General features: G+C 33.3%; 1 protein-coding gene across 5 annotated transcripts in view; it reads right to left on the bottom strand.

The window, feature by feature from the left end:
- Positions 1-205: 205 nt before the first annotated feature.
- The window catches only part of LOC106473983 (ephrin type-A receptor 8-like), a 33769-nt gene continuing 18602 nt past the window's right edge, over positions 206-15372 (bottom strand). For all 5 annotated transcript variants that reach the window (XM_022402366.1, XM_022402368.1, XM_022402367.1 and 2 more), the window contains 6 exons: positions 14337-14584; positions 11173-11271; positions 7483-7593; positions 5652-5846; positions 1601-1743; positions 206-1317 (listed from right to left, as the gene is read on the bottom strand). In XM_022402366.1, the coding sequence (XP_022258074.1) occupies positions 1062-1317; positions 1601-1743; positions 5652-5846; positions 7483-7593; positions 11173-11271; positions 14337-14584 (1052 nt within the window). In that variant the 3' untranslated portion in view covers positions 206-1061. The remainder of the gene's footprint in view (positions 1318-1600; positions 1744-5651; positions 5847-7482; positions 7594-11172; positions 11272-14336; positions 14585-15372) is intronic.

Genomic DNA, 15372 nt, shown 5'->3' with positions numbered 1-15372 from the left:
TACACACACAACATATATATATATATATATATATATATATATATATATATATATATCAGCTAATATTTTCTTCATTGAAAATGATTCTTACTTTTAATGAAAATGGTCATGACCATCACTACACATTTTGTCTATCTTCCTTAGCAGCAATTTTAGTCAAACTAACATGAGGATTTTTGTATTTAAATATTTTTTATTTCATCATGAAAAAAAGAAATGTTTGTACAAAGTCTTTGATGAAAAAAGCAAAAATCCACCATACTAACATTCGGTTTTTTAATTCATCTTTATTTGATTTCCAAGATTTGGAGCTCCTTTGATGTGGTACAGGACATTTAAGACCTCATGAGCATTTTCTACTGTCTTTACTAAATATGGATGTCAAAATCCCACTGTTGGTTGATGATTGATATGTTCACTAAACTAGTCATTTTTAAGTTATGGAACATATGACCTGCAACTATGGAGACTACTACCATAGCAAAAAATAAGAAACTGAGAGGCATCCTAAATATACAAGCCCAAATCTGCATTCCAACTACACAAGTGTATAAACTGGCAATTATCTTACAAGAATGTACATTTATATTGTAAAGTTATATTGACTTGTTTGCTTTTAAGAAAGCAGATTGGTGTTTATACCACTTTCCTTGGTGCAGTGTTGAAACATTATGTTCTAGGAAGATCAGGAAAAATTCCTGCCAGGACAACAAAACACGATAACATGACCACCTCTGACATGTCATCTTGATACACAGCATCCAACAGTACTCTCCATAAGGTATAGCCAGTACTACTAAATTCATGACCCAGGAATGTATTACCATAATGAAATTGACATCAAACTAACTTGCATACTTGAATATAGAAATGTCCTAAATGTTGAAGATTTCTGAATTCAGCAGTAAAGAACTTTTCCTTAAGGTAGCACCAGTACTACTAAGTTCCACCATAGGGGATCTATGACATGTTGGATTTCACATTTGAGAACAGAAGTTCTGCCCGACACACAACCATTAAATAAAACTTGTTCACAAAATAACTTTATAGAGATATAGTCACTATACCAGAAATCCCTCTGATATCTGAGCCCTGAGCATTTCCACACTGTTAAGTAGTTTCTTCTGGTGTCCAGCTAAGCTCACACCCAGAGCAGTCAGGTCCTTGTGGGTCAGATTGGCTACTGCTTTTATAGTAGTTACACCAGCATGATCAAACTTTTTTTGATATTGGCCCATCTTTAGACTATTCAACCACTCTGGCACAGATTTAAATTGCATCACGTTTGATGTAGGAGGTTTTGGTGAATTCTGGTTCCTGAAATTACCAGAAGAAAATTATTATTTTCATTCCAGATGCATAGCAAAGCAATATATGAATTGTAAACCTAATTCTGAAAGTTTGACTTTGTTATTAAAACATTTTCTTTTTTGACATAAAAACTTCATTGTTACCATGGGATTTCTTGAGATTACATTATTTATTATTAAATCACATAACACGTGGTTTTCTTATACTTTGTTAAGATCTTACTTAGAATAGGAATGTTAATTATTTCCTAATTTAATTACTTAGGTAGAAGTATTAGCCTTGTACTCACATGTATGTAGATACATTACATAGCTTGTCTGGGCATTTTATTAACTTATCTAAGGTTTTAACTATACTGGAGAAAGTAGGTCTAAAGGAACGTTCTTTTTGCCAACAGTCCAACATTAATTGATGTAGAGCTTCTGGACAATCCTGGAAAATTAAAGAGTGCTGTAATTAAGTTATTTTTTCAATTATTTCATTATTTCAATCTATTAAAATAAACTTCTAAAAATATCTTGTTACCTAACTGATGTAGAACATCATAAATTAGTTTCACAAATGATCTACAAAAGTTAACAACTGATATAAAACCTGTCCTCATTATGTAGTAAAACAGCTGATATATAACTGTTACACTGACATAAAATCTGTCCTCATTATGTAGTAAAACAACTGATATATAACTGTTACACTGACATAAAACCTGTTCTCATTATGTAGTAAAACAGCTGATATATAACTGTTACACTGACATAAAACCTGTCCTCATTATGTAGTAAAACAGTTGATATATAACTGTTACACTGACATAAAACCTGTCCTTGTTATGTAGTAAAACAGTTGATATATAACTGTTACACTGACATAAAATCTGTCCTCATTATGTAGTAAAACAGCTGATATATAACTGTTACACTGACATAAAACCTGTCCTCATTATGTAGTAAAACAGTTGATATATAACTGTTACACTGACATAACACCTGTCCTCATTATGTAGTAAAACAATTGATATATAACTGTTACACTGACATAAAACCTGTCCTCATTATGTAGTAAAACAGTTGATATATAACTGTTACACTGACATAAAACCTGTCCTCATTTAGTGGTAACACAGCTGGTATACAAGTTGTAGACTTAAGGTAGTTTCACAGCTGATGAATAATGTACCTGTCTTTTTCAATTAGCTTCAGAAATAAACCTGTACAATTACAGTTTTAAAACTGATATATGTTCTATCCATATTATACATCTGATGTATAATCTGTACATATTAAGTAGTTCGTGACTAATGTACATGGTGGGTATAAAGTTATTATGGTTACTTGTAATAGTGTGTTGGTTATATAAGGTAATATAAAGATATATATTTTATTTATTACATAAACTTTCTATGGTTATTACAGAAAGCTTTCATTGTAACTGTTACTCAAAAGCAGTGTACGTTGTTGTTACATAAACTTTTAATTATTATTCCAAAATGGACTTACCTCATGTCACACAAAAGGCTATCTTGATCATTGACTGCCCTCTGAGCATTTCTAAAAGAATTTTAGTAATCTGCATATAAGTCTTTATACCTCACCAGTTTCATGCCATTTCTGGCATGCCACAATTTAGACGTGTTTAATTTTTCCCGAGTGTGACTACAGTTTTTGATTGTGCTTTGTTACCTTTTAGGTCGGAAGTTTAATCTCACAATTTTTTAACTTTGCATTGGTTTTTAATTGTTTCTACAATTTTACATTCAACAAAATTCTCGTTTCCGAATTCTATGTTTTTAATATGAATTCGAGATTTAATGTCATGGACAATGATATTCCCACCATAGACATCAATGCACATGGCACGACTTCCCAGGATACAGGATCTACTTTATCTGCGGAGGAAGTTCAAGCCTTGATTTACAGGGAGTTAAGAGTCTTACGTCCAATCTGGATAGACTTCTTTGTCCAGTTCAATCCCTGAAGTGTTATGTGGTTCGTACTGCCTCCTTTCTGGGTCCACGTTCAAGACTATTTATTCCTTGGAACCCTTCTGTCTCCCTCGATCTGTCTCCAGTAAATCTCACTGGTTGGGTTCATCAACTCATCAGGATGGCATATTCAGACTTGTCCGTGGAAGGTCGCCATCTCCACAATGTCTCTTCACATCAAATTCGTCACATTACCATGTCTTTAGCTGCTTGCCTTCACCTCTTCTTGGAAGAAATCATCCAGGCTGGTATGTGGATAACTCCCAATACTTTTGTCATGCATTATCTGCACAATCTGGCTGTTTCTTCCTCTGGTGGATACAGTCTTCCTGTGGCAAGTTTGTTCATTTCTTTTCTTTTCAGCTTCCCTAAGCTTCTTTACGGATCCTACCTAGTGGCAGGTGTTGCCTGGTCAGGCATGTTTTGTCTCAAACCCGCACTAAATACAGTAACTATATAATGCTCACAGTTGAGATGGGATGTTTCTGTAAGACTACGGGGTGCTTTCTTGGTGGTGTATGTCTATGTATTATAATTATATCTTTAGTGGACCATCAGTCATTGATTCCATGAGTAAAGCAAAAGGGGATTTCTGCCCAACCCTGCAGACCCTTTGATTCCTTAAATGGCTTTGGTTTGCTTTTCAAAATAGGGAAGCACCCATTGCACTGTCCTCCTCACTGCCTTTTACCCCCCCCCCTTCTTTGAGTAGAGCATGGGCATTGTTCCCAGTTGCAAAGCTGGTTCCATAGTGGCACTTCTCCTGGATGTTTTCTACTAGGGCTGACCACACTAAAAAAAAACAATGGTCAAATATTATTTGGGGCCAACCTACACGGGATCCTCCTTGTAATTCCAGGTTCAGGGTGACAACACCCTGTTCCTATGGTTGTGTGCAGTAGACGCCTCTCTTCTTGTTAATTCTGGCTGCAATAGGTTCTTTCCTGCTTCTACAATTGGGTTTCAGACACTTCATCTGCCTCACAATAGCAGCAATCGGACATCTGTACTCTGTTCCTGCAGTTGGGCAAATGCTGCTTGTCCTTGTAATTCCGGATACAGGATATCTTTACCCTGCATTTACAGTTGAGTGAGGTATGATTTTGCACTTAATACCAGTTACAGCTATTCCTGTTCTCATGGTTGAGTCAAGGCAATGCCAAGACCCTGTAATGCTGGGTTCGGTTTGTCGTACTTCCTCCTATGGTAGTTTGTCCAGTTATGACCGCTTGCTCACTTCGTCTTCGTAATTCCAGTTGCCTGACATACGACACTCTGTTTACTTATCGTTGAGGTTGTTGTGTATTGATAACACGGTACACATGCCCCAACCATCTGTTGTTATGACTTTTTTTTTTTATCTCTTTATATGTTGATTCAGCTTGCACCTTCTTAATACACTTACAATTGTGCAAACATTACCTTTTCCACCCATTTTATGTTACTTTCCTAATTCCTAGGCAAAGAGCACACCTATTCCAGAAGTAGTGTGGCACCTCACAGGTGTGCTTCATTTTATTTCTGAGCACACCAGTTCATTCTGGGCAGTTGCTTTCTGCTTGGTTTGTTCTTTGTGCACCTACAACGGTCCTCCACCCTTGCAATGTGGGATTCTACCTTTTTGTGTGAAAGGAAGTAAGTCTATTTCAGAGGTTAACATTTTCTTATACTGAAAATGTATTTCCAATGGGTATTTACCTCCTTTCCCACCCTTTCTTTCCAATAAAACCAGTATTTTTATTCTAGTGCCTGCCAATTCTCAAAAGTGAGGATTGAGTGGGAATAGGAGAGGGAGCTAATTGTGACATTATAGGTGGGGCAATACTATTGGTGGAGAGTATTCACATGTTATGTATATGTTTAGAAATGACATGAAACTGGTGGGGTATAAAGACTGTTGTGCTGATTACTAAAATTCTTTTAGCAATGCTTAGAGGGCAGTTAATGATCAAGATAGCCTTTTGTGTGAGAGGAAGTAAGTACCCATCGGAAATACATTTTAAGTGTAAGAAAATGTTAACTTTCAGTAATCTTTCATTGTTAATTGTTACTTGAAAGCAGTGTATAATGTTGTTACATGAACATTTTATGATTATTACAGAAATCTTTCTTTGTACTGTTACTTGCAAGGATTGTATGATGTTGTTACATTAACTTGCTATATCATTACTAAAATCTGTCATTGTTAAGGGTACTGGAAACCAGTTAAATTAGTACATCAATATACTGTGACTGCGGGAATAAGTTACTGTGAAATGTTGTTAGAAATTAACACTAGGAGTTAGGTAGTTGAATTTATCATGCAAGCAGATGTGTAATATTAAATTTCTATTAGTTTTGGGTTTCTACGTGAAATTACCATAGGTGCTGAAAGCCTATATCCCTTGTCAATGCTCTTGATGACATCTTGATTGGACCAGTTCCAGTACGGTCGCTCTCCGTATGACATCACCTCCCAGCAGACAATACCAAAACTCCATACATCACTGGCTGATGTAAACTTTCTAAAAGCAATAGCTTCAGGAGCAGTCCATCTAACAGGAATCTTCCCTCCCTGAAGTTTTTAAAAAAATTACCCAAGTTACCAGAAGAGTAAAACTCCAACAGCATAGGCAGTATTAATTTTTTTTAAAGTGAATGCTTCTATACCATTCCTTTTAACATCAATTTTCCATTACTGAAGTTATTACATCATCAGGATAGTTAAACAGCCTCAGTTATTATGATATCCTCCAAACTCCACACATCTACTTGTGATACATATAAACAAACACTTACTCAAGTTTTTACCTTTTAAAAACCTATTTTAATTGAGTTATAGGTTATTATTTAGAGATTAAGAAATAAAAGAAAACATTAAAATTTTTACATTCTCCACTTCTGATTATATTATTAAGTAAAATATATCAGCAAGGTTCAAAGACTGAAATTTAATTATTGTAGTAATAGACTACCACTAATTGCCCTGGTTAAGCAGGTTGTTTCTGCACCCTCCATCCCAGACTATACAAGTCAAAGTCAGCAATGTTACAGACTATCACTAGTCATCCTGGTTATTTAGGTTCTTTCTGCAATGTTCAACTTGAATTAAACAAGTCATAGTCAGCATTATTACAAACTAAACTCTCTAGATGTACACGTTTGGAAATGATGATTAGTTTTGACATGCTAATACTGAAGACTGTATTTTCCCAGATGATCTTACTCCATTCACTTCTCACTGCTTCTTATAATAGCAATAACGTTTCCTTGAGATCAGACTTCTTCAGAGAACAACCATGTCAATGTTGTCCAACTCCTTTTGGGCAGCTGACGAGAAAGTTACTAGTGTCATAGATATGTGACTTCAAAGTACACATATAAACAGACCAAATGTATAAATGTCCATTGGGAAATTTGACAATTACTAGTCAAATTGGATTACTGTGATTCCAGTTTCTTTAGCTAAAATATTAAAGGATCCTATTCTTGATTTTAAGGTGTGATTAGAAGCTTGTGAACTTTTGGTTTGCAAGACTAAAGCAATTTCTAATACTTCTTTATTATATTATCAATGACACTGAGAGATATGTCCAGCTTCATTGCAATGGCATTTTGGGTCGAAGGATTCTTTTTTTTTGCCACAAAAGCCCTTCACTTTGTAGATGATGGTATTGTTCCTAATCCACTAAAAAAAATTCCTAATTCGATGCTGCAATGCGAGTTTTCCAACTGTATGGGGAACACTGAAGACATTCTTCTTTGAAATAACATGTTCTTTGTCTTTACAGATACATACCTTTTCAATCACCAATTAAGTTTTGCAGTATTTCATAAATTTAGAAAGTGCCTCATTGTATAAGCTACAAACCAAAGTCAACAATCTTGTAGACTTGCTTTTCCAGTTGTACTTCTTACCATGTTTGTATAAAAGTTACTTTTGTTGCATTCTTTATTTGAAATGTACAAATCAAAGTCAACAATCTTGTAGACTGGCTTTTCCAGTTGTACTACTTACCCTAGTTGTAATTACTTCTGTTACATTCTTTATTTGAAATGTACAAACAAAAGTCAATATTCTCCTAGACTGCCTTTTCCAGTTGTACTGCTTACCCTGGATTTATAAGCTCCTTCTGTTAAATTCTTTATTTGAAATGTACAAACCAAAGTCAACAATCTTGTAGACTGGCTTTTCCATTTGTACTACTTACACTGGTTGTATAAGCTCCTTCTGTTGCACTCTCAATCTCTCTAGATAAACCAAAGTCAGCTATTTTACAGACTAGGTTGTTGTTAACCAATACATTTCTGGCAGCCAGGTCCTACAAAGGTGGAAATAAGTTCTTGTTATATTAAACCTCAACAATTCTTAATGTTTTATCTATTCATATTAACAAAGATTCTTCACATGTATAATAAATAAATATAATAAATCCATTCCTAAATAAATATCTTCATGGATCTTTAGGTTAGATCAGTTGGAGTCCCATAAATTAGGTTTTGTGTAGGTGTTTAGCTGACTTAATCCTGTCCATTATATACAGTAACAAAAGCAATTCTGTAAACAAGTTTCTCTCTATATACCTTAATGTGGGCTTTAGCCTCAAACATTAAATGTAACAATATCAGCCTTTAGAAGCAAGCTCTGATCAAGATATTCATCCTAGATAAATTCTGATAAATTTAACTATCAACATAACCTCTCTAGATCTTAATGATCTTGATTCTTATATTGCTGCATCCATTTCACAATACCAGTTCTATAAATAAGTTTATTACTAGATCTCAATGCTAGCTTGATCCTTATATTGCTGCATCCATTTCACAATACCAGTTCTATAAATAAGTTTATTACTAGATCTTAATGCTAGCTTGATCCTTATATTGCTGCATTCATTTCACAATACCAGTTCTATAAATAAGTTTATTACTAGATCTTAATGCTAGCTTGATCCTTATATTGCTGCATTCATTTCACAATATTAGTTCTATAAATAAGTTTATTACTAGATCTTAATGCTAGCTTGATCCTTATATTGCTGCATTCATTTCACAATACCAGTTCTATAAAGAAGCTTCTCTCTAGATCTTAACGCTAGCTTGATCCTTATATTATTACATGCATTTTACAATACCAGTACTATAAAAAAGCTTATCTTTAGATTTTAATTGTGGCTTGATCCTTATATTACTACATTCATTTTACAATACTAGTAAATTCTATAAAGAAGCTTATCTTTAGATCTTAATGCTGGCTTGATCCTGTATTACTACAAACATTTCATAATACCAGTTTTATAAAGAAACATCTCTAGATTTTAATGCTAGCTTAATTCTGAATTCTGTAAGTAACAATATCAGCTCTATAGGGAAGGCTCTGTCTTGATCTTAAATTAATACTGTAAGTAACAGTACCTGATCTACAAAAAAAGGTTTTGTCCTGATCCTAAAGTAGGAATGTAAATAACAATACCAGTTCCATAAAGAAAGTTCTGTCTTGATCGTAAATTATTATTCAGAAATGCTACTCACCTCTTTGCACAACAAAGAGCTATTACCTCATGCTTACTACCATGTAAATTCCTGTGCATGTCACAAGCTTTGAACAAAGCTCCCACCCCTACTCGTGTCAACTTGTATTGTGCCAGCCTATGATGTAATCATCATTAAACTATATCCCTCCAACAATAAGAACTGCCCAACTTTTGCTTCTTTCAGTCTGCCTATAATGGTGAAACATTTAGTTCTCAGCCCTTCCCTTCATGTTGACTCTGGCACCATCCATTACTTGGGTCCATTGGGTTTTTGCTTGGTGGTTACATTCTTGAGGTCTATTATGTATGATTGCCTACTTGATCCTTTCAATGTTCCTTTCTCTGTTGTGAGTTCCCTTTTCCCTTCTTGTTTGGTGGGGCCGTTTCAGTTCTCTAATTCATTCTCAACCCACCCTGTATCTCATTATTTAAGGGTTTTCCTCACTTTGTATGTTTGACAGGTTCAGCCTACTTCTTTATTTATTTGAGACTTGGAGCTGTGGTTCCCCATTCACTCATGTCTCCATATCATGCATGGGGGGATTTATCTCTATTAGGCCCAATGTTTTTACTCTTGAGTCCCTTGTTGCTCTTGAAGGTGTTCATACATATCCCCTTCAGTGGTTTTTAGCCTGTCAATGTGGGTATATCCAGAGATCCACTGTTTAATATACCCACTTGTGGTCATGAAGGCTCACTTGATCCCACACAACCCTGGATGTTCCTCTTCCCTCAGATATGCATCACTTTGACCAATCCTACAGATACACACTTCCACCATTGCCTCTATTTGGGTTGGGTTCTTTTCTGGATACATGACCCATTTCCAGCATCTGATCTCTGGAGATGTTTCTCTATCTCTAAATCCTTGAGATGGTGGCTTCTCTGCAGACTTGCCATCATCTTCTGTTTCATCTTTCTTGTCGTATCACAATTCATTCAGACACCTTCTCCATTGTTTCATACATCTCCCACCTGGGAGGCACTTGCTTCCAGAACCTATGATTCCCTGGCTCTGGACTTTCTCTTTTGGACCCACAATGGATGTGGTGTCCCACTGAGTGCTGCCCCACTTCTTTACCATCTTTAATGTGGGATCCTAGGTCTTTGTTATGCAGAGAGATGTGTAGCAATGTTTCTGAAGTTGAGATTTTCCTAAGTTAAAAATGTATTTCACATTGATACTTACCTCTCGCACAACCTCCCACCTCTGCTGTGCTTCCTTTGCCTCATCAAGAATAAACTTTTGTTCAAGTGGTAGTGTTCATGGGAATTATTGAATATGAAGGATGTGTCACCCTCCTGTTTGTGAAGGTTATAGTCTAATGATGGTTACATCATAGGCTGATGCAATAAATGTTGACACACATAGGGGTGGGAACTTTGTTCAAGGCTTGTAACATGATCATGAACTTATGTGGCAGTGTGTATGAGGCAATAACTCTTTGTTGCACAGAGAGGCAAGTATCTATTTGAAATACATTTTCAGCTAAGAAAAATTTTAACTTGTAAGTAACTAAAACATTTCTATAAAAAAGATTCTATGTTGATCCTAATTAGTATTGTAAATAACTAAATTAGCACTACAAATAAGATTTTGTCTTGATCCTAAATTAGTATTGTAAGTAAATAAAACATTTCTATAAAAAAGATTCTATGTTGATCCTAAATTAGTATTGTAAGTAACTAAACAAACTCTAAAAATAAGTTTTCATCATAATTCTAAATTAATATTTGATTAAGAAACCCCGTTCTACAAAGAATGTTTTGTCTTGATTCTAAATTAGTATTGTAAGTAACAATTCTAGCTCTACAAAAAAAATGTTCTGTCTTGATCCTAAATTGGTATTTTAACAATTCCAGCTGTACAAAGAAGGTTCTCTTGATCCTAAATTATTATTGTAAGTAACAATTCCAGCTCTACAAAGAATGTTCTGTATTGATCCTAAATTGTTATTGTATGTAACAATTCCTGCTATATAATGAGGTTTACTTCTAGATGTATAACATGTAATGATACCAAATATATAAACAAGTTTCTGTCTTAGATCTGTATGTTGGATTAATCCTACACTAAATTTCTTGTGAAAGAAGATCATTAATTATATACTGTGTGATTATAACAAAACAAATAGTGCTCTTTATCAAGAACTTAAAGAATGGTACAAGATTAAAAACTATGTTAAATCTAAAATTTAAAGGTAATACTATATTTTAGCATCTAACCTTTATATTTGTGGTAATTTTTATAAGGTATTTAAATAAGATTCAATTGATACTTTGGCCTGTTTGTCATAATAATATTATAGTATTAATAAACATTGTGCCAAATCCTGATAGTTTTCTACAAACCATGATATCACTTACTCTGTGGACATAGTTCATCTCATATAGATACTGCATTCCTGCTGCAATCCCTCTTAACATTCCAACTACTTGGGTTATTTGAAATTTTCCATCATTAGCCTGTAAAAATCATGAGTTTATATTGTGTGAATTTTTATACAGTTGAATAATTAAATATCCTACATTACTCAATCTTGTAAGAAAGCCATGGCATCAATAATTCAGGTTAGAAATGTTTCTTAATTAAAATAAATATGACATCTTATTTTCTAACTGCATGTGTAAATCATTACCTTCCATTACATTTTTCAGTAGGCCATGTTCTTAATGGTAACAATAATATCACAGGTTATGATAACTTACAGCTTTTATTAGGTAGAGATCCCAGGTTTGAAGAAATCTAGCTGGAATTACATTAAACAAGTCAAAAAATTTCTATGAACAGCATTTTTTTGAAGTGTTACAAAACAGGAAACTTAAAAGTGAATGATTTTTCAACGTTTAAAGTAATGAATAAATTATCCATAAAAGTGTAAGGCACTTAGGATCCTACAAATAAGAATGAATAAATATGAACAAGTAAAAAATAAAATAATGTCATCTATTTATTAAAATTTTTACACAGTAAAAATGTCATCAGTCCTATCAATAATGCTGCCAACAAATTTGTCCTCATTTATAAAAATATTTACAATACAACTTTGGTTTGTTTATTTGTTTTTAGAGTAAAGCCACATTATGCTATCTACTGTGTCCACCACAGGGAATTAAACCTCAGATTTTAGGACTGTAAATCCGTATATTTGTTGTTCTCTGGTGGGACAGCAATAACTTTGGATGAAAAGATTTAAAAATTGATAGGGATTCTAAATAAAATTATGAAGGTATAAAAGTGAGTTATTCACTAATTGGTCTTTTTCTAAAAGTTGACAGTTTTATGAGTTAATATATGCTTTAAACATAAAAAAGTTTAAAACAAAATAGTCATAAAGGTAAAAATAAGTATCACACTGGAGACAAAGACATATAATTAAATAATCTTGTGTTAACATTTGTACATTTTTATTGCTTTTGGATCAAGAAATAACATGTAATATTCATAAATCATGTAAATTATACCCACAATTACACCCTGAAAAAGTTTTGAGCAGGGTATTCACTTTTTCCTTTCATCTAATTTTTACTTTTGTGCTGTCTCTAAACTATTTGTCAATGAGCTGTTTTAAAGAAGAAAATGCATAAGTGAAGTTTTTACCATTGGCTGAAATGTGTGTTGATGTATAAATAATTTGAAGCTTAATTAAGGTTGGCCATAATTAAAACCATTATTCTATTGTGACAACTTATATGTTAGATGGGATTTTAGCGTTTTTTCTTTTGGAAAGTTAATACATTATTCAGTTAAAAATAGTAAGGAGCTGACCTACTTAATGCTTAAGGAGCACATGTAATGAAAGACAAACTTTCATAACTTCAATAATAACAAATAGTGCAATGAAAGACCCATAGAAATATGTATATGTCTAAAAGCAAAAAAAAAAGAAAAGATAACCACTTTACAATTTTACACATGAACTTGAATCAGAAAGATATCTGTCAAACACTGGTTTGCTATAGGGTGATGTGATTTAAGTTAATGTTTGTTGCCGAAGTGTCTAGCTGTCAACTGTCTTAGTAATAAAAACATGAACATGGTTACATTACTAACAATAGCATTGAGACAGGTATGTAGAGATTTATTTGAGAGAGGAGAAATAAATTAAAAACATTTTATTTGTGTAATTTTCTCCTCTCTCTTGCACTGTGGGCCAAAATCTTTTATGATGTTTTTAATTAGCAGTAAACAAAGTACATGATGTGGGATTAAACACCATCTCAGGGCAACACAAACACATCTTGTGGACCACTTAGAAAGTAATGATTTAGCTGGAACAAAATGTAAGAAGCTAGTAACAGTAAACAATGGATAGAGTAAATGAAGGAAAGTTCTTTCCATTAGCTTACTGTTACCAGTTTCTCATATTTTCTTCCAGTCTAAACCATCACTTTCTAAGTTGTCCATGAGATGTTTTTTTGCATCACTCTGTGACAGTTTTCAATTCTGGGTCTTTAGAATACCTATGGTACAATTCTGGAGGATTCAAATTTCTATACAGATCTGCTACTAAGCACCAACTTCTTCAAAAGTCTTCCAGATTTTGATAAATCAAGATTACTTTCTGGAAGTTTATCCATGAAGTTCTTGGTGAAAAATAAACATTAAATGTTGTTGCCAACTGTCAAGTAAGACATAATTTAAATTCTTTACTTTCAAGAAACAACTTTTGTAAAATTTTCCAACCAGAAACCCGGAAGACTGATTTAATTGCAAAGTAAGCACCAAGAGTTTAGTGAGTTATCATACCCAACAAACTTTAAGTAATATTTATAAACGCATAAAAAACTAATGGAGAAACTATTATCAAGATTTCTTCTCAGAATTCTCTGCTTTTTTATCTAAAACATAAATGTAAAACTGAAAATATTTTGATTCCAAATTGTCTAAATGATCATAAAAATAGGTTTTTTGTTGGTCACAAATTACTGATAATGATCTTAAATACATTAAGCAGCATATAAACAAGAATTTTAAAACTTTCACAGAAGGAAATATTATAGGTCCTAACATTATCATTAGAAAATATCACTAAATGCAAACAAAAAATTAAAGAGTTTAAGGCTAAAACAATTGAAATATTTTACTTCATTAGTCTCTTTACCAGTCTTCTCACTGATAGGATCACTATGGACATTATCTAACAATTTTGGTAAATTATTATTTTGTGGTAATTTTTTGACAGTACTCAACATAGAATGTATAAAAATGTCACACTTGTTAAACTTCTATTTGTTTTACAGCAGATTTGAGGAATAACAGTTCAAAGATCAGTAACCATCCTTTACATACTTCATTTTCTTTGAAATATCTGTTCAGAGATCATTCATCTTACAACAGAATTTGCAACTTCCTTAAGAACATGTAACAATACATTTTTCCTGAAGAATTCTTTCTGAGATCATTCATCTTTCTACAAATCACACAAAAGTTACTAAGTATGTTTAGAGATCAGTTACGACAACTATAAGTCACACGACAAACTTGCTTAGAGAAAAATATTTAGGATGTACAACAGCAAACAAATTACCCTAAGGAATGTGTCCAGAGATCCATTGTCCATATATTCTGTAATGATCATAACAGGATTACTTTTTGTAACGACACCTTGTAGAAAGATAACATTGGGATGGTCAAACTGTCCCATGATGCTTGCTTCAGTTAAGAAGTCCATACGAGCTTTATCACTTGACCCTGTCTTAAGAGTTTTAATAGCCACTGTTATTTCTGAATGTGTTGGAATCTTCAACTTTCCTTTGCAGACATCCCCAAACTCTCCTAGATGGAATTCATAAAATGCAGAATAAGTTTTGTTAGTCTGTGAGTTTGAAACAAAATATATGTGTAACAGAATACTAATCCTGCTTATGTCTCCTTCAAAATTCATTAGCCTGTGTTGAAATTTGTAATTTAATTTTTTAGCAGTACTATAGCTATTTGGCTTTCTATACATCTACACAGTGTACTTAACACCTCACAGTTTAACACACTCCACATTTGTGCTGGTAGACAACCAAAAATATGTTCATTTTATTTGAAATGGAATATGTGTTTCCATCTGCTGTGTGCACTCAATGTAAGTAATTTTTGTTATGAACTGTGTTTTGTTTTTAAAACTTAAACTAGTTATTGAGTACATGATGCTTTATTAACTTATTCAAATAATAAATATGTATATGATAAAAGTTGAAACTTTTTCATTCTGAAAATAATTTAAAACAACCCCAGTATAATTATTGATTTTAGTTTAAGGTAACACCTTACATTTTGATTTTCAAAAGAAGCAACATAAGAACTAGGTCTCAGGCTGCGAGTGTCTATTATCACTACTTATGCACTTGTTTTGTAACACTGGCCAAACTTGCAAATGAAATTACTCATGCAGTTACCAACATTTGATTTTTATTACACGTTGCAGTGTAATCCTAGTTTTTATTATGTGGAATGCAATATATAAATAATGATGAGTAAATATTGTTGTGTTGCGTCAGCGAGTCACGTGACTACTGTGACGCAACGTTTCTAGAACTATCATGTACTTTGGCGAATGCCCTAGTAATTACTAG

Source organism: Limulus polyphemus, unplaced genomic scaffold (assembly GCF_000517525.1).
Source record: "Limulus polyphemus unplaced genomic scaffold, Limulus_polyphemus-2.1.2 Scaffold6701, whole genome shotgun sequence".
Taxonomy (NCBI): domain Eukaryota; kingdom Metazoa; phylum Arthropoda; class Merostomata; order Xiphosura; family Limulidae; genus Limulus; species Limulus polyphemus.
Note: the sequence above shows the minus strand (reverse complement) of the source record. Positions and strands in the feature narration are given on the sequence as shown.